The 20,857-nt window shown below is 42.0% G+C and overlaps 1 protein-coding gene across 5 annotated transcripts in view; it reads left to right on the forward strand.

Moving 5' to 3' along the window:
* KREMEN1 (kringle containing transmembrane protein 1) overlaps positions 1-20,857 on the forward strand; it is a 68,980-nt gene that overhangs the window by 31,944 nt on the left and 16,179 nt on the right. For all 5 annotated transcript variants that reach the window (XM_081283646.1, XM_081283645.1, XM_081283647.1 and 2 more), the window contains exon 4: positions 16,760-16,884. In XM_081283646.1, coding sequence (XP_081139772.1) covers positions 16,760-16,884 — 125 coding nt within the window. The remainder of the gene's footprint in view (positions 1-16,759; positions 16,885-20,857) is intronic.

Genomic DNA, 20,857 nt, shown 5'->3' on the forward strand with positions numbered 1-20,857 from the left:
GCCTGTAGTCGCAGCAGCTTGGGAGGCTGAGGCAGGAAGATTGTGAGTTCAAAGCCAGCCTCAGCAATTTAGCGAGGCACTTAGCAACTCAGTAAGATCCTGTCTCTAAATAAAATATAAAAAGGGCCAAGGATGTGGCTTGATGGTTAAGTACCCCTGGGTTCAATCCTCAGTACCAAAAAAAAAAAAAAAAAAAAGAAGAAGAAAAAGTTTTAGCTATTAAACTTATTAAAACTATTAGTTATTTAAAGTTATTAGAACTATTCATTATTGAAGTAGTTATTAAAGTTAGATATTAAAGGTCAAGGTTTAAAATCACAAAAACTTGAAACATATTTAGAAGTTAAGCTCCTTAAGCTCTGACCATATACCAGACCTTGTATCCATGGAGGATAAAATGATGGTGTAACCTGCCACTTGTAGAGAGCCACCATTCTAGGACATAAGACAGATCCATGAACAGAGGAGCACATACAAAATACTCCATGGTGACGTGAGCAAAAGGTTGGGATCACTAAAGAGTGGGATCTGCCCAAGGAGGGGGAAACAGGGCCACCCGTTTGTCCAAGAAGTAGGGCCTTAGCACAGAGCTTCTTAACTTTAAAGTGTATTCAGTCACCTGAGATCTCATTAAAATTCAGATTCTTTTTCAGTAGGTCTAGAGTGTGCCTGGGAGTCTCCATTCCTTACCGACTTCTGGGATGCCAGATGCCTGCCCAGCTGTTCTCAGTAGTGAGGGTCTAGGTGGAGGTTTGGGTGGAGCAGAGGTAGAGAGGTCTTGGAGGCAAGGAAACAAATACTCGTGCTCGCTGATGAATTCCAAGCAAGTCAGTGTTGTGGAAACATAAATTTTAAGAAGGAAGGAGCAAGAGATGAGCTCTGAGTAGATAACCATGAGACCAGGTAAGGGGTCTTGTGGTCTGGTAGGAGCCTGCACTTGGTCCAGGAGGCTGAGGAGATGCTATATGTTCAAAGGACACATTCCTCCGTAGCTCCTGAAGCCTGTACTAGGGATTTGGGGTGAGCTTTCTCCTTTGTAATCCATGATAAGTGTCCTTCACAGGGACCAGCTCTCAGAGCATGCCAGCAAAGGCACCTTGGCCACGTGGAATCCCGGGTCAGTCTCAGCTGGTTACCTCAAGTTCTCTTTAGCTAAATAAATGTCCTGGTCTGGTTAAAATAGATTTGTTTTCCTCAGCTGTTAGTATTTGCCTTACAAAAATGCAGCCCCCTAAACAGGATTTGAAAGCTTCCTATTGGGATCCCTAGTAAGGAGTTTCAAAAGCTGCCTTAAAGAATTTGAGTAGAAAGCCAAGGGTGCTTTGGCAGTGGTGGTCAGGGCGGTCTCTCAATTGTAGAAATGTTTTCTTTCTGTCAGCACTTTCTGCATCTTGATGTCAGCACTGCTGTTCAGTATTTTTCACTATTGTCAAGTGCCTACCATGTACAAAATATTCACATTTACGTTATCTTAACTTTTTCAGCAATTCGGGGAAGTCGGTAGTGTGTCCACTCTCCCTCCCCCATTTTATAGATGAGAAAATCTGTAGCTCCATGGTTAGGTGCTCTGTCAAGGATTGTACTCAAACAGGATTTGAATCTAGGATTCTCAGTAAGCCTAAGCCGAGTGCCTTTTCCTTTTAGTACGTGAGAATAGCCTCCCTTCCTTTATTTCTAGACAGGGGCTCTAAAGTTGGTGCGGGCTACCACTGAGGTCTTTTTTCTTTTTTTCCTGTTGGGGATGGATCCCAGGGCCTCGCTCATGCTAGGCAAGTGCTCTACCACTGAACTACATCCCTAGCCCCTGAGGTCATTCTTTAGAATTTTCTTTGTGGATTGTTTGGGAATTAAAGTTTGAAATTCAGATAGTATGCTGAATTATTAAGATTGCCTTTTTGACATTGTGGAAAGCAGAGGATTAACTCAGTGGCGACAGAGGGTCTGCAGTCCATGCTGTTAGCTCTAAGTCATTTTCTTTTCTTCTTTGGGTTTGGGAAATCCCCAGCCCCAGGAGCAAAGCAGGCTGCCCTGGTATCCAGGAAGCATTTACTGCACAGCAGAGCCCCCCTTTAGGAGGCTGGGCCTTCTCTGCAGGGTGTTCCTGCCCAGCTGTTCTCAGCTGGGAAAGGGCTCCCCAGCTTGTACCCTTTGCCCAGAACACTGCATCAGCAGCTTTGTGCAGGCCTCAGGGGCTTTCCTGTCACTTCGTTTCACTGTTGTGGTTGAAACTCACCTTCTCTCTCAAGACATAGCTCTGTTCATCATTTCTGCTTTGCAGCCAAAATGAAACCTCCCACTTTCCTCAGGAGCTAAAGCAATATTGAAAGTGACAGGAATAATACAAATTTTGTGGTCCCTCTTCTGTGTTTCAATTATAATTACTTACTGTTTTTGTCCAGTTGAAACCTTTATGACTACCCAAATTGTCCTTGTCAGAATCCTGTTTTAGTGTTGATTGTTCTTGCTCTCTGTGAGTACTTTTGTATTCCTAACTAGACTAAGCTGTTCAGAGGCAGAAGCCAGGGTAGCTCTGGAATTCCTGTGAAGCAGAGATTAAATTAGAGAGGATTTCTGTGGACCTGCATTTGCATAGCAGGCACGCTCATTTTACATGGATTGTGTGTTTATTTGTAGAGGGGTGATGATGGAATTTATGGTTCTTCCCCCACCCCGCATCCAAGCATCTCCCTGGCAGCCACTAAAATAACCATATATTTTATTAGTCTTCCTCCACCCAGCACAGTAGAGGCCAGACCAGGTGCTCTCTAAATATTCTTTCCTAGTCCTATGAAGTCATATCTCTTCCCATGAGATACAATACAAGCTACTGGAAAGAATGTGGGCTTCAGAATCCCTTGGCTTAGGCTCAGATCATTATTCACTTAATAGCTTTAGGCAGAAGGACTCTTCTCAGAGTCTTGGTTTTCTCATCTGGTGTCCTGATTATTTTGAAGACTAAATGAATAAAATGCATGCAACCCCAAGTACAGGACCTGGCTCATACTAGGCATGAAAGTATCAGTAGGTACAGTGGTGGTTTGCTTTCCCCTGGGAATGGATTACCATTGGCATATTCCTGCCATCTGATTCCCAGAATATGTTATTGATGACCTGATTTTTCTTTTTCTTTTTTTTTTTGGTGGGGGGGTACTGGAGATTTAACCCAGAGGTGTTTTACCACTGAGCCACATCCCCCGCCCTTTTTATGTTTTATTTTGAAACAGGGTCTTGCTAAATTGCATAGGGCCTTGCTAATTTGCTGAAGGCTGGCTTTGAACTCACAATCCTGCTCAGCCTCCCGAGTTGCTGGGATTACAGGCGTGAGCCACCACACTAAGCCCGATTTTACTTTTTGGTCATACCTTTTTATCCTACTGACTTGGGGCTTGATATGGTCCTTTAGCTGCTGCTTCAGCGGCCAGTTCACAGGACCTTATGTAGCACTCATCTCAGGGGACTCAAGAGCCCCCACATTTGTTGTTGTTGCTGTTTTCTTATTTTTTTCCCCCAGTACTGAGGATTGAACACTGAGTGCTTGACCACTAAGCTACATCCCCAGCCCTTTTTATATTTAATTTTGGCACAGGGTTTTGCTAAATTACTGAGGCTGGCCTTGAACTTGATCCTCCTGCCTCAGCCTCTCAAGTAGCTGGGATTACAGGCCTGTTCCACCTCACCCAGTTTCCTCTAATGCAGTATTATGGTTTCATATCCGGTATGGACTCCGTTATTATTATTATTATTTTTAAATATCTTTGTAGTTGTAGATGGACACAATGCCTTTATATGTTGCTGAGAATCTAACACAGTGCCTCACGCATGCTAGGCAAGCGCTCTACCACTGAGCCACAACCTCATCCCCAACTCCGTTACTTTTTATAGCAGATGTTATTTAATTCCCCATCCCAATAAAGACTTTTTAAACCAAATGGACACTTTTTCCTTGACACACAGAATATTCTAAAGCACATTTGTAATTTAAAAAGGAAGAATCATTCAGATCCATAAGGATGACTTTACTGAGAATTTTTACACTAGCACTTGCTTGTAAGGAGCATACATAAGCATAAGAAAGAATTCCTTAATCTTCTGATGTAATTAGAATTCAGAAATCTGAGTTATAAATGTAGAATAAAATTGGGAACTAGCATCCCAACTATATGAATAAGTGTTAAATTATGAAACAGAGTGTCGAGAGTGTTCGAAGACAAGGATCTCAGTAAGGATCGTGGGAGTTGGGAGAAAGGTGACAGGGCTGGATAGGGCAGGGAGCACTAGGTTAGGGCAGGCTGACAGAGGCTTGAAGAGCATGGGATGATGTGCATGTGGACTGGGATCCAGGCTGCCCGGAGTGGCCAAGTGGACTGAAAGGAACCAGATGAGACCTTGGAAGCCAGAGCTGAGAAGACGGGACTGACTTGCTGAAAGCCTTCATCTAAGAAGAGGAGCCCAGGGTCCACTTCCAGGATGGACTGGAGAAAGGAAGGCTGGAGAAGAGAGGATGGGTGTAGATTCCAAACCTGGGAATAAAGGTCTGGTCCGCAATGGCAACAGTGAGATTAGACAGGAAAGGTTAAATCCAAGCCGCGTTTACAGGAGACTGAACTTGATGACAAGTGGAATATATGAGGGATGAACAGCAGGAAGAGTAAAAAATGACTCTGCGTCTTCTTGCCTGGGATGTTTGTGGTGTTCCTGAAAACAAAACAGAACAAAAAACAGCCCAAGTCAACACACTGAGCTCTTCTTCTCAGCTGTATCATTCCTTTTGAACTTGGACCGAACTTTTGTCAAGTAGGGTGTTTCAGTTGTTTATTACCAAATGATAAGCCACCTCAACCCGAGTGACTTGAAGCAACAACAGTTTATCACTTCCCCCATGTCCATGGGCTGGTGGAGTTTCAGCTGCAAGGCTCCCTGCTACCTTCACCTAGGCTTGATGAGGTGGTTGCAGTGGGAGCCCTGCCAGACCTGGAGGTTCGAGATGGTTTCTTGCCTCTGCTCAGTGACCTCTCTGCAGCAGTGTATTCAGGCTTCTCATATGGTGACTGGGTTCCCTCACAGAGGAAGCAGAAGCTGCCAGTCCTCCCAAGGCAAGAACTCAGAATTTCACAATTCACGAAAAAGCTGTGCTTATTTCTGTATATAAGTGAGTTAATATGAGACTCAGAGGCACAAAAGTAAGGCTGCCAGAAGAACCAGAGTGACCAACAAGGAGCATTTTATGTATAGAGATTTATTTATTTATTTGGGTACCGGGGTTGCAACCAGAGGTACTTTACCACTGAGCTACATTCCCAGCCCTTTTTATTTTTTAAAAATATTTATTTTTTAGTTGTAGTTGGACACAATATCTTTATTTTATGTATTTATTTTTATATGGTGCTGAGGATCAAACCCAGGGCCTCACACATACTAGGCAAGTGCTCTATCGCTAAGCCACAACCCCAGCCCAAAGCCACAACCCCAGCCCTAGCCCTTTTTATTTTTTATTTTGAGACAGGGTCTTGCTAAGTTGCTTAGGGCCTGGCTAAGTTGCTGAGGCTGGCCTTGAACTTGTGACTCTCCTGCCTTAGTCTCCTGAGTTGCTGGAATTACAGGCATGTGCCGTTGTGCCCAGTTTAGAGAGAAATATATAGCAGTAGGTGAGGCCATGTTGTGATAAGACTTGGACCAAGATGGCAGCTATTGGGTGTGCAACAGATGTTGCAGACGGACAGAACAGAGTGTAGGTGCTCATGGTCACAGGCTGGAGAATATGGTGGATTCATACTGAACCCATAAATTCTGTGAATGAAGTGTTGAAAATGATTGGTCCTCTCACAGGACACCAGTTGCACCATCTCATGTGTTCTTATTCCAGAGAGGGAAGAAATGAGCTACAAAGGCACCAGCCTAGGACCTCTGGGGCAGAGCATGATATCAACACAGGGCTAAAGGACAAACTAAGCAGAGCTAGACAGTGTGGTGGTACATGCCTATAATTCCAGCCACCTGAGAAGCTGAGGTAGGAGGATTGTAAGGTCAAGGCTAGCCACAGCAACTTAGGCAGACTGTGTCTCAAAATAAAAAATAAAATGATCTAAGGAATGTAATTCAGTGTTAGAGCACCCCTGAGTTCATCCCCCAGTTGCAAAACACACAAAGCAGAGCTTGTGCCTGTAGTCCCAGCGACTCAGGCTGAGGAAGGAGGATTGCTTGAGCCCATGAGTTTGAGGATAGTCTAAGCAACATAATGAGACTTTGTCTCAAAAATAAAATAAATAATTAAAGCACAGGAGTTGTGTCTGAAGAAGTAGATTTTACTTTTAAGAAAAAAATAATAAGCCAGGTACAGTGGCACATGTCTATAATCCCAGGGGCTAGGGAGGCTGAGGCAGGAATATTAAAAGTTCAAAGCCAGTCTCAGTAACTTATCAAGGCCCTAAGCAATTTAGCAAGACTCTGTCTCTAAATGGAAAATTTTAATCAAAGTGCTGGAGATGTGGCTCAGTGGTTAATAAGCATCTCTGGGTTTACTCCCTGATACCAAAAAATAAAAATAATAATAAAAGGAGCTCTACAGAGCTAAGAAAAGTTTTCTAAAACAGAGGACAAGAACTTATTCTGGTTTCTTAAAGCAAATGTCCCAGATCCGATCAGAACACTGGAAGAGAAAGCATAGCATCTGTCAGGGGTGTTTCTTATGTGAAAGATCATTTGAATTCAATTGAACTTTTGCTGTCTTTGGCATGCCTTCTGTTGGATGAACTCACCCAGGCTAACCTGAGCAAAAGGAATTTATTGGAAGGACATTAGGAGTAAATCACAGAACCTAAACCCTCCATCCCAAGTACCTAGGAAGGTGGCATGCCCTTCTCACCACCTCTCACTGGGCCCCATGGAATCCCTTCTCTGCCTGTCTCTTAGCTTGGCATCCATTCTTCTTCCTCTTTGTATATCAGCAGGATCAATTCACTTGTCCACTCATGTGGTCCAGGCGTGAGTTTGGGATCCTCAACTCGTACTTGACAGATCCTTACAAGTCTAGTGTCTACAATTCACTGACTAGATCCCAATGCCAGCTTCCTGGGAGAAGGAGCCTGGTGACCCCAGTGTGAGTCAACTGTGGCCAGAGGATGATGGGTCCTTTGACCTGTCCCCAGCCAGAGGCAGTCATGGGAGTGGATTTTTTGAGAAGGTAACATGAGTAATAGGTGGTTCTCAGAGAAGGACTGTTGTCCCAGGAGCCCCACCCCACTCCCCCATGGTGGTGTGTGCAGCATCTTCATAACAAAGCCACAGTTATATCCGAGTGTTATGGGTATTTAACCAGCCTGCCTGGTTTCCCAGAACCTCCCTGTGAAAGTAAAAGAATAGGTCTGGGGTTGTAGTTCAGTGGCAGAGTGCTTACCTAGCACATGTGAGGCCCTGGGTTCTATTCTTAGTACTGCATATAAATAAGATAAAGGTCCACTCACAACTGAAAAAAAAGAAAGTGGCACATGTCTGTAATCCCAGGGCTAGGGAGGCTGAGGCAGGAATATTGAAAGTTCAAAGCCAGTCTCAGTAACTTATCGAGGCTCTAAGCAATTTAGCAACAATCCAGTTCCTGGATTAATCTGAAGGGTGGACTATCTCCCCACAGCTGCCTCTAAAATTTTACCTTGACCAAGAACTTTGAAAATTGCAAGAGAATTTTGTATAGTAGTCTGTACTTATCCATGGTTTCAATTTCTTCAGTTAATCGTGGTAAACCATGGTCCAAAAATATCAAATGAAAAATTCTAGAGCTGGGCATGGTGACACATACTTGTAGACCCAGCTACTCAGGAGGTTGAGGCAGGAAGATCACTTGAGCCAAAGCACTATAGTGAGACCCTATCTCTTAAGAAAAGAGAAAAAAAAAATTCTAGAAACAGTCCATAAATTTAAATTACACTCCACTCTAAATTACATGTTGAAATCTTGCACCATCCTGCTCTGTCCCAACTGGGATGTGCATCATCCCTTTGTCTAGTGTATCCACATTGTTTCTGCTACCTGCCCATTAAATCACTTGATAGTCATCTCAGTTATCAGATTGACTGTCACAGTATCAAAGTGCTTGGGTTCAAATAGCCCTCACTTAATAATGGCTCCAAATCTCTAAAGTAGTCATGCTGGCAGTTTGGATATGCCAAGAGAATCATAAAGTGCTTCCTTTAAGTGAAAAGGTGGGGAACGTTCCCAACTTAAAAAGGAAAGAAAAAAAATCATATGCTAAGGTTGCTATGATCACAGTAAGGATGAATCTTCTTCTGTCTGTGGAATAGTAAGTAAGGAAAAAGAAATGCATGCTAGTTTTGCTGTCGTACCTCAGACTGCAAAAGTTAAGGCCACAGTATATGATAAGCTATTAGTCAAGATGGAAAAGGCATTAAATATGTGTATGTTTGTAAAGGAGGGAAATTACAGGGTTCAGCCCTATCTGTGGTTTCAGGCATCCACTGGGGAGTCTTATTCCTTGCAGATAAGGGGGGATGACTGTACTTAATTGTCATGAGTTTTGAAGCCTCAACTATGCTAAACAAGGGGTCCATTTTGTATGTTAAGATGATTTTTTAAAAAGTGCAAGCAATGAAGCCTCTTCGGTGAAAGGAAAAATGCATGACCAGGCCACAAGGACTTTAAAGTGGCCTTGAAAGTAAGAAGGAATTTGAGAACAAATATCCTTTTTCAAATGGACTTTTCCTCCCTGTTTCTGGGAAGAACACAGGGTGGGACCCAGTCTGGAAATCCAATCGGTTGACCAGTAATGCTTTTGAAGACAATATGACGTGTCTTCTCTGGCGAGACTTGGAGCCACACTTTCCAGTACGAGTCAGAGGGCAGTGGCACCCCTCAGAGGCTGATGCTGTTTTAGAGGCTCTCCTCAGGGTGCAGAGTGTTGAGGGACCCACATGTGTAAGAACTCAGCCTTGGGCTGGAGTGTGGCTCCGTGGTAGAGTGCTTCCCCAGCATGTGCCAGGCCTGGTTCCATCCCCCATCTCCCCCCACCCACCCTGGGAGGGTGGGAAGAGGTTAGGGGGGTGGCCACCTTGGGAATCTCAGGGAGTCACTTTCATTTAGCTTGCGGGCCGGCCCTAGAAGAAAAGAGGGAGGGAACATCAAGGAAAAAAATCCCATAGACTTTACCCTGGCCTTCCATTTCCAGCATGCATGTCCCTATACAAGTCCCTTCACACTGTTAAACTGGTCTTTGTCCAATAGGAATAATGTCCTTTCTTCTGCTTTCCCAAATAGGGCTAGTGCTTCATGTAAGATGACACATGTGAAGTGCACCGTATGTTAGACAGATGTAAGAGATTAATACTTTAGTGTCCAGAAAAACTACTTTCTGATGTGGCTGCCTTTGATTTTGTCTTTTAAATCAATGCTTTTTTACTTTTTTATTACTCAGCAAGTTGTCCTTGTTTGTGTGGTAAATGATGAACCCTTATTATGTATAATGATAGTAAACTGTTTTTATTCAGCACATAGCATCCTGCCAAGCTTTGTAGTATTAACTTTTAGAAATTTATCTCATTTTTTTTTCACAAGAAACTTTTGAGGGCTGAATTCTCCTTCACTCCACTCTTTATGAAACTGAGCTTAGAAAGATCATGATAGAAGGGCCAGATAAATCCTAGGGTTTGTCTCAATGCAAAATGCCATCTGTAATTGACCAAATTATGGTGCATACCTATCTGAGTATACCACAGCGGATTCTACCTTTAATGGATATCTATAAAGCACCAGTTTACAAAAGCACTAAATAAAATAGACCAGTAAGCAGAGGAAGGACACAGGGGGAGGGAGAAGAGGAGGGAAAGAAGAAGTCCTGGGGGCCGAAATGGAGCAAATTATATTGCATGTATGTATGATTATGTCATAATGAACTTCACTATTATGTACAACTATAATGCACTAATAAAAAATAAAATAAGCACATTAAGGGGCTGGAGTTGTGACTCAGTGGTGGAGCATACACCTTACACGTGTGAGGCACTGGGTTTGATCCTCAGTACCACATAAAAACAAATAAAGGTATTGTGTCCTTTTTAGTGTCCATCTACAACTAAAAACAATTTTAAAATATAAAAAAGCACATTAAAAACAAGGGGCTGGGGCTGTAGCTCAGTGGCAAAGTGCTTGCCTAGTACATGTGAGGCACTGGGTTCGATCCTTAGCACCACATAAAAAATAAATAAAATAAAGGCATGATGTCCATCTACAACTGCAAAAAAAAATTTAAAAACAAACAGATAAACAAAAAAATGCTGACTGCTCCAGACACTCAATATGTTGCTCAGGCTGGTCTTGAACTCTGAGTTCAAGCGATCCTCTTGCCTCAGCTTCCCAAGTAGCTGGACTATAGGTGTGTGCTACCACACCTGGCTTATTCTTAATTTTTATACAGTTCTAATAAGCTCCATAGTTTTGTTCTAAGTCTGTGAAGCAATTAAGAAGAGAATAAGCAGGACTGGGGTTGTGGCTCAGTGGTAAGAGTACTTGCCTAGCATGTGTGAGGCGTTCTTAGCACTGCATATAAATAAATAAAGATCCATCAAAAACTAATAAAAATATTTTTTTTAGAAAAGACGAGAATAAGCAGACTGCGAGCCTGATAGTAGTAGATCAGTAAGTGGTAGTAAGTCATTACAACTAAAAGGGGCATCTCAGAGATCTGAGGTTCCAAGCATCGTTAATAGTGACAGCAACTGTTTTGGACTAAATGTTTGTGTTTTCCCAAAATTCATATGTTGAGTCCTAATCCCTAATGTGATATTTGGACATGGGACCCTTAGAAGATTATTAGGTTTAAATGAGGCCATGATGGCTTAATATTCTTATAAAAAGAGGAAGAGCCAGGCACGGTGGTGCAAGCCTCCCAGCAATTTGGGAGGCTGAAGCAGGAGGATCACAAGTTCAAACCCAGCCTCAGCAACTTAGCGAGGCCCTAAGCAACTCAGTGAAACTCTGTCTGTACATAAAATGTAAAAAAAGGGCTGTGGATGTGGCTTGGTGGTTAAGTGCCCCTGGTACCAAAAAAAAAAAAAAAAGGAAGAGAGACCAGAACTCTCTATCTACACCATGTGAGTACACAGCAAACCAAACGGAGTCAGCAAATAAGAAGACAAATTAACTGCTAAAGTCAGACACAAGAGCGTACGTAAAAGGAGCACACCAGTCTGGGGCCATTTTGGTGAAGGATTTTTGATGATTTCAAGTCACCAAGAAAAATATAAAGTAAATTAAACTATGTTAAATTTTTAAAAGACATATCTAGTACATTTTGGAAAGGTTTCATCCAAAGTGATGATGATGATGATGATGATGATGATTTTAAGTTTTATAGGTAACTTTTATGGAAAGCTCATTTATCCAAAACAGTTTCTAGATAGTCAAAGAAGACAATGAGCAGGAAAGAATCAAAAACAATGAGTACTAGCTTTAGTGGATGCTGTTGTATAGATGAGCTCAGCTTTTCACCTCCACCTCACCCTATCACTTGATGCTGCCTAAGAAGGACCTTTCCCACTTACCCCGTGATTTTAGCTTGTTCATTCAGCAGAGTCACAGAGCAACTGCTGTGTGACTGGGACCAGTTCAGTAGTATGTTGAAGATACAAGTTGTTCATGGTTATTTGGGGAGAGAAGCAAGTAATAGATGTTTGGAATCGAACTCAGCATAGACTGCTGTAGGACCAAACGGCATGGCCTGAAACCCTCTGTTTTTTAGGGAGGTAGGGTGGGGAGGCCGTGAGGGCCACAGAACTTCAAGGGGAAAAAAAGAGAGAATAAGCAAGCTCATGATTTTCAGATTGCAGTCTTAAGACTTAAGGGGAGAATATTCTCAGCACAGGGAATAGCAAGTCCAAACATCCAGAGACCAGAGAGCAAGGTGTGTTTGGAAACTTGCAACCTGGTTGTCGTACAGAATGAGAGTCAAGGGCTAGAGGGGAAGGTCATGCTGGTGGGGGGAGGCAGGGAAGCAGCACAAGTGGGGTGCGGCCTTGTGTACAGTACAAGAAAGGCTGGACCTCATGGAGGTGGGGAGCAGCCAGGGAGCTGTGGGATTTGGGGCAGAACCTCATAGCTCTCCCACCACTGCTGCCTTTCCCTTCCTCTGTCACTGGTCATGCTTGCTACTTACTGTTCCTGCAAGGACAAGGTTGTTCTTGCCTCATGCTTTTGCACTTGCCATGCATTCTGCCTGGCATGTGCTGGAAAGATTATTCTGGTGCATGTGCTTCCTAAATGAGAGTGGGAGAGCCTAGAAATGGCGATGGAATAGGAGTCCCAGGCTGTGGTCTAGGAGGGAGGAGACGTGGGTCTGCATTCCAGGAGTGGCAAGGTGGACTGTGTGAGATTTTCAGGAGGCAGACTTGACACTGTTTGTCACGGGATGGACTTGGGAGGCAAGGATGGTACCTCAGGCCATTGATGTTCAAACCGGCGAGCACAGCAGCAGGGTGCAGGCTGATTCCCAGCAGTCCGCCCTCATGGTGTGGTGGGACCTCCCTGCCTTGTTGGAACATGAGCTGTCTGGATTTGCTCACCAAATTGTTGGGAATAAATCTTATAGATTCCAGCTGCAAACCGTAGCCTTACTGATGTCTAACTGTAACATTTATGACTATGTGCCTTAGGCTTTCTGTAAACTAATACATAATAACATGCTTATTTGTGAGCATAATAGAATAAATGAAACAAAAATCAGAGTAAGCGACCAAAATGATGATGATCAAGTAATTCTTATTAAGAACCATTTAACGTATGGTGCAGGTTTCCATATGTAAGTTCCCTTTAACAAACTCATCATAACTCCTATGCCCCTGAATAGAGATGCTTAACTCTTTGCAATTGTTAAAACCCTAAGACCCAGACATTCCCAAGTAGGGCCCCCACTGAACACTGGACTCCTGCCGCCGGAGCTATTCTGTTTACATTTGCTACTATAGAGATTTGGTTTGTTTCCGAAAGATGCATTTTAACATTTGTGTGGTGAGCCACATTTGTTATATTTGAACCATGTGTGACGCAAGGGAGAAGGGTAACCACTTGGCTCAAAGGGGGAAGGGTGAATATTTGGGTTAGCAGAGTACTTCCTGCCAATTTTAAATGAGCTGGTTTGATAGTTAAAGAAATAAAAAGTGTGTGTGTGTGTGTGTGTGTGTGTGTGTGTGTGTGTGTGTGTATTTTTATGTACTCAAAAGAATAACATGGAGCTGGGTATGGTGGTACATACTTGTAATCCCAGCAACTCAGGAGGCTGAGGCAGGAGAATCCCAAGTTTGAGGCCAACCTCAGCAACTTAGTGAGGCCCTAAGCAACTTAGCAAGACCCTGTCTTTAAATAAAAAATTAAAAAAGGGGGGCTGGGGATGTAGCTCAGTGGTAAAGCACCCCTGGGTTAAATCCCCAGTACCACAAAGAAGAAAGAAAAATAATAAGTTAATGTGGAGATAAAGCTGATTAAACTGGACAGTGCTGTTTTTCAATCTTAAACATAAAGGAACAATACCATTTAAGACTCTGCATGGGTGTCACTTTGGAATTGATAATACATAACTTTCAACTGACCTTGAAGTGCTTCTAGGACCAGAGGTCATTCGTGCTTAATCAGTTATATAAATTATGAGAAGCCAGAGAATGGGAAAGGACTTCACTAAATAGTAGAGTGATTCCAAAATTAATAACACCAATGTAAAACTAAAGTCCAGAGTGATTTGTCTATGACCCACAATGAGTTCATTCCTTCATTCAATAAATATATATTTAGTCTGTGTTATTTAGATGTACTAGTTATCTATTATTGTGTAACAGATTATCCCAAAACTTAGTAACTTAAAGAAGCCCACATTTATTTTCTCACATAGTCTATGAGTTACAAAATCTGGCTCTGATTTAGCTAGGCCCTCTATATCAAGGTGTCTCACTAAGCTACAGTCAATGTGTTTGCCAGAGATGGAGTCTCACCTGATAGCCCGACTGGAGAAAGACCCGCTTTCCAGTTTATACAGTGGTCAGTAGAATTCAATTCTTTGTGGACTGTTGGACTGAAAGTCTCAGTTCCATGCTGGCTGTTAGCTGAAGGCCACTCTCTGTTCCTTGCCAGATAGCCTCATGGTGTATTGCTTTGTTCAGGTATAGAAACTGAGAAGGCAATAGAGTCTGCTAGCAAGACAAGTCAGTCTTCTGTAACCTATCAAAGAAGTGATAGCCCATCAATGTTGCCATCTTCTGTTGGTTAGAAGCAAGTCACTGGTCCCACCCACAGTCAAGGGGAGGGTTTGAACATTAGGAGGTAGGGACCTGTCTTAGGCAGTTTAGGCTGCTTATAGCGAGATACCACAGACTAGGTGGATTAGATAGTGGACATTTATTTCTCACAGTTAGAGAGGCTTGGAAGTTCAGGGTCAAGGTGTCCAATGATTCAGTGTTTGGCAAGGCCCCCCTCTTCCTGGTGTGTTGACAGCCATCTTTTGCTGTTCCCATATATGGTGGAAAGAGAGAGGGCTTTGGACTTGACCTCTTCATTTAAGGGCATTTAATCCCATTGTGGGGACTCCACCCTTATGACCTCATCTAACCCAGTTTATCTCCCAAGGGCCCTTCCTGCACGGACCATCACACTGGGGAGTCAGGCTTCCACTTACACATTCGAGGGTGGTAAAAGAGAAAAACATATTTTTCCTATGTATTCACACACTTCACTTCTGACAACAGAAGTGTCTGTTATTCCCAAATCAGCCACACCCTACCTGCCTTCAGTTACCACTCAATCTCATCAGGTGATTAATTCATGATTGGGTTAAGGCTCTCACAACCCAGTCATTTCCCTTCTGAACCCTCTTGCATTTTCTCACATTTGAGCTTTTGGGGGACACCTCACATCCAAACCATAACAGCATGATTATTAGCTCCAGTCTCCCCTTCCTGAAGAAGGGGGATGGGACTGAAGGTTGCAGTCTTACCACGGCTTGGTCTTCCTACTGGTCAGCCCATCCTGAGGCTGTTCAGGAGCCCACCAAGAGCTGCCTCATTAGAACAAAAGATGCTCCAATCCACCTGTGAAATTCCAAGGGATTGGGAGCACTGTGGAAGGAACCAGGGGCAGAAACCAAATGCATATTTCTTATTACGTCATCAGATATACAAACATCTAGTCCATGGCAGGATCATTGAGGTCTATCTTTGAAAGTTGTCTACCACATTTGGTACCTTTATTCTCAGATTCAGCTTTTTAATTTTTTTAAAATTTGTTCTAATTAGTTATACATGACCACCTTTTAAAAAATATCACTTTTTTTTAGTTGTAGATGGACACATTACCTTTATTTTATTTATTTATTTTTAATGTGGTGCTAAGGACCAAGTCCAGTGCCTCACATGTGCTAGGCAAGCGCTCTACCACTGAGCCACCACCCCAGCCCTCAGATATAGCTTTTTTACTAGACCAAACCATCTGATGTGCATTTGTGAAACACAACTTTGTGCTCACTGTGGTAGGCTGAATAATGACCCCCCCCAAAGATGTCCATGTTCTAAGTCCCCCGAGTCTGTGAATATATGACCTTAGATGGCATAAGGGACTCTGCTGCTGTGTTTAAGGATTTTGCAGTGGAGAAATTATCCTGGATTATCCTGGGTCTAATATAATCATGTTGTCCTTACAACAATGAGAGGCAGAATCTGAGCTTAAGAAGGCAGTGTGACAGTGGACGTAGAGGAGGGAAGGAAGGTGATGACGGCCCCAGAGAGGAATGGTGTAGCCATCAGCCAGGAGATAGGGGCAGCTGCTAGGACATGGGCACGGCAAGGAACAGGTTCTACCTTGGAGCCTCCAAGAAGGACTCCAAGAAGGACACCTGATGCTAGCCTGATATTACCCATCTAGTACTTCTGACCCCTAATGGAAAGATAGTAAGTGTATGTTGTTACAAGCTAGTAGGTTTGTGGTAATTTTGTCTCAGCAGCAGTAAGAAACGTATTCACTCACCAAAAGATCTCAGGGAATCTCCACCAATGGCAATTTTTTTTTTTTGGTGGGGTGTTCCAGGGCACTTGACCACTGAGCCACATCCCCACTTAGTGCCTCCCTTTTGCTGAGGCTGGCTTTGAACTCAGAATCCTCCTGCCTCAGAGGCCTCCCGAGCCACTAAGATTACAGATGTGTGCCACCACACCCAGCCCTCTCAATACTAATAAGGTTTAAAAAGCATCGTAGGGCTGGAGTTGTGGCTCAATGGTAGAGCACTTGTCTAGCGTGCATGAGGCACTGGGTTCAATCCTCAACATCACATAAAAATAAATTTTAAAAGTTATCAAGTCCATCTACAACTAAAAATTTAAAAAAAAATTTTTTTTTAAAGGGCTGGGTTTGTGGCTCAGTGGTAGAACACTTGCCTGCACATGTGAGGCATTGGGTTCCATCCTCAGCTCCACATAAAAATAAATAAATAAAATAAAGGTATTGTGTCCATCTACAACTAAAAAAAAAGTATTTAAAAAAAGCATCTTAGAGTTTGTTTAAGAATCTCATATATTCTTCAGAATAAAACAAAAACATGGTTTTTAGCATAAAATAGAGGCGCTTCCATTTTTAAAGCTGCTGCTAGTTTATTTATACTTCAGGAGTGGAAATATTGGCTGAGATAAAAGTACCTGGCACAATTTGCTTTTTCTTCTCAGTGATTCACAGCCAGATGTTGCAAATTTTTTTTCTTTTTCTTCTTCTCCCATCCCCTCTCTAGTGCCTGGAAACCTTGGCTGCTACCAGGATCATGGAAATCCACCTCCTCTAACTGGCACCAGTAAAACATCCAACAAACTTACCATACAAACCTGCATCAGTTTTTGCCGGAGTCAGAGGTATAAGGTAATGATCCTGTGGCTGTGTGACTGTAGGAAAAAATAGACAAAAGTGCATTTTGCTGAGCTGACTTGAAAATATGTGCAACTTTAGCACAAAACAAAACCTGTCAAACCGTGTAGCTCTACTTTTCTGCCAAGGAACAATGAAAGGAGGAGTGGACTTGATTCAGGAGTGTGAGGCAACACTTTTGTTTAGAGACTGGGAAAAGAGGAGAGGAAAATCCCCAACAGCTGCTTCCCCGTGTGACCTCTGACAGAGTTAGGTATCCGCTCAAGAGTGTTATGCAGGGACATCAATGGCTTCACAGAGAATCCGAGAATAATAAGACAAGGTCATGGTTTACTTCCTAGCCTGTTCACCAGTCCAGAATATTTTCTCTTCTTCCTATCCATCCCTTTATCTGAAATTCATCTCTTCATCATTGAAGTTCAATAATACTACTGTTTGTTACATCAGAAAGAGAGAAAAAAATCCATTTCCTTTCCCTCCCTTCCTCCCTCCCTCTCTTTTTTTCCAGTTCAGTCTAAAGGCCACTAAACAGGCTCGAGGGAAGAGGATAGCCTGACTAGGTTCAGGGCCTATGTGAGGCAGGTAGCAAGGCATTTGGCTCAACCTCATCAAGTGATTGGCTGCTTGCATAGAGCTTGAACATGTAAATGAACAGATCTAGGATAATGGGAGCCAGGTTTCTTCTTGTTAGAGAAGAGAGTTACAAATGTGGAAGTCAGGGAAACAGGAACAAAACCTATAGTGTTGGATAGGGATTGGATTAGAATAGGGCATGGTTTTTGATATATAGAGAGTGAATATAGAAAAAAATATAAGTGTGTATATGTGTGTGTGCGTTGTGTGTGTGTATTTATATACATCACATATAACACACAACACGCACACACACACACACCTATATGCTTTGTTCACTGAAGAGCCTGCAAGCAGTGAGATATCAATAGCAGAGAATACATTGAACACCTAAATTTTGGTTTCTAAATACTATTCTCCACTAAAAAGAAGCATCTTGGAGAAAATTACTGATTATAGTGTTGATTCTGAGAAAGTACAAGATGAACCTGAAACATCTTATGCAGGAAAATCAAAAGGATACAGGAGCTACTTAAAGGGGCTTCTACCAGCCAAATCTGGCATAATTTGTGCTTCTAACCAAATAATGATAGTAATAAATATACCCCATTTTATAAATAAGAATCTGCAAACCCACACTAATGGATGAATGAATTAATGCAAGAATGAAGAAAGTTATTCCTTACTAGAGATGTAAATTAATAAATATAAAGAAATGTTGGAATTAGAAAAATCACCATTTGGCAACCATCACAGTAATAATCAACTCAGAAAACAAGTATGAAGGTATGTAAATATTCCAAATCCTCATCTACTAATGAATAAGTATTTACATAGCCACAAGAATCTACCTACAAAATACTTACTAATTATACAGGGAAAACAATTGATTTTACTAGGGAGAAAACTGTTTTATGCTATCTTACTCGTGGTCAAAGTTAGTGAAACGAGTGATATCACAAAAAGTAGACATTGTATCCCACCTTACAGGGCAAGAGCTGTGGTGATACTTCTACCAAAAATGGTTAGAAGGAAATATCAAAACAAAGTACATTCTACAAAAATTTTGAAATCACAAGGCTCAAATCTTTTTGGCTTTGTGGGCCAAACTAGTTATTGTGATAACTAATTATTCAATAAAGTTGAGTAGTTGATAAAGAGATTGTGTGGCCCACAAAGCCAAAAAGATTTGTCATCTGACCTTTTATAGGAAACGTTTTCCAACTCCTGCTGTAGATCAGTGGAATCTAAGAGTCCAGAAATAGATCTGCACTAATGCGGACAATTGATTTTTGACAGAGGTGCCAAGGTAATTCAGTAGGGGAAAGGATTTTCAACAAATGCTTCTGCAGAAACACTAGGACTCTTCCCCGCCCCTACCAGGGATTAACCCCATGGATAGCCACATCCCCAGCCCTTTTTTATTTTTTGTTTTAAGACAGGGTCTTGCTAAGTTGCTCAGGGCCTCGCTAAATTGCTGAGGCTGGCTTTGAGCTTGTGATCTTCCTGCCTGTGCCTCCCAAGTGGCTGGGATTACAGGTATGTGCCACCACATCCAGCTAATACTGGGACTCTTTGTGAAGAAAAATGAACCTTTATCCTTGCATAATCATAGACAAAAATTAACCTAAAATTATATGACTGAAAAAAGTCCTATGGCTTAAGAATGGATGTATAGACCAGTAGAATGGAATTGAGAGTCCAGAAATAAACCTACATGTTAATGATCAATTGGAAAATAATTTTTTTTTTCTGTGCTGGGGATAGAACCCAGAGGCATTATGCTTACTAGGCAAACATTCTACCACTGAGCTATACCTCCATCCCTGGTCAATTAATTTTCAACCAGAGAACTAAGATCAGTTGATGAGGAGAGAAGAATCTTTTCAAGAAGTAGTACTTGAACAACTGGAGGTCCATACGCAAAAGAATGAGTTAGGACTCTATTGCACACATCTAAAATAGATCAAAAACCCAAATGTAATTAAAACTATAAAACTGTTATAAGGAAGCATAGGTATAAATACGCCTAACCTGGGATTAGGCAATAGTTTCTTAGTTATGATACCAAAAGTACAAGTAAGCAAAGAAAAATAGAAAAATTGGATTTCCTCAAAATTAGGGTTAAGGTTAGGATTACTTTTTATGACACTAATAACAAAGTGAAAAAGCAACTTATAGAATGAGCGAAGATATTTGCAAATCATATATCTGATGAGTCTAGTGGTTAAAATGTATAAAGAACTCTCACAATTAAAATATGAAAAGACAGTCCAGGGCTGGGGCTGGGGCTCACTGGTAGAGTGCTTGCCTAGCACATGCGAGGCGCTGGGTTTGAGCCTCAGCACCACATAAAAATGCTATATATATAGAGAGAGAGGTGGGGGGGAGAGACAGTCCAGCCAGGCCTAGTGGAACACACCTGTAATCCCAGCAACTCAGGAGGCTAGGTAGAAGAACAGAGTTCAAGGCCAATTTGGGCAACTTAGACCCATCTAAAAATAAGGCGGGGAGGTGGGGTGCCAGGGATGTTGCTCAGTTATAAAACACTCCTAGTTTTAATCCTTAGGACCAAAAAGGAAAAAAGACAATACAGCTTAAAAAATGGGCATGCGCTATGGCACACTCCTCTCATCCTAGTGGGCTCGGGAGGCTAAGGCAAGAGGATCGAGAGTTCAAAGCCAGCCTCAGCAACAGCAAGGCGCTAAGCAATTCAGTGAGACCCTATCGCTAAATAAAATAAAAAATAGGGCTGGGAGTGTGGCTCAGTGTTGAATTCCTTTGAGTTCAATCCCTGGTACCAAAAAAAAAAAAAAAAAAAAAAAAGGTCAGAGAACTTGAATAGATATTTCTCTATAGGAGATATTCAGTGTCATTAGTCTTTAGGGAAATGCAAATCAAAATCACAAGAGATACACTTGCTACAAAATCATAAGAGATACACTTGATACAACTAGATTGGCTATAATTAAGGACAATAACAAGTGTTGGTGGGTATGTGGAAAAATTAGGACCTTCATATGTTGCTGGTGGAAATGTGAAATAGTGCAGCTGCTGTGGAAAAGTCAAGCAGTTCCTCTAAAAGTTAAAGCAAAATTTTCTCATGACCCAGCAATTCTGCTTCTAGGCATATACCCAAGAGAGTTGAAGACACATGTTCACACACAAAAAATCATACACAGATGTTGATTGTAGCATTATTCATAAAAAGATAGAAACAACCACTCAAATGAACATCAATTGATGAATATTGGGTAAATAAAATATGAAATATATATACAATAAAACATTACTCAGGCAGTATAAAGAAATGACATACTGATGTTTGCTACAACATGGGTGAACCTTGAAATGTTATGCTAAATGAAATAAGCCAGAGACAAAAGGCCACATG

The sequence above is a fragment of the Spermophilus citellus genome (genome assembly GCF_964194105.1).
Source record: "Spermophilus citellus genome assembly, chromosome: 3".
Classification (NCBI taxonomy): domain Eukaryota; kingdom Metazoa; phylum Chordata; class Mammalia; order Rodentia; family Sciuridae; genus Spermophilus; species Spermophilus citellus.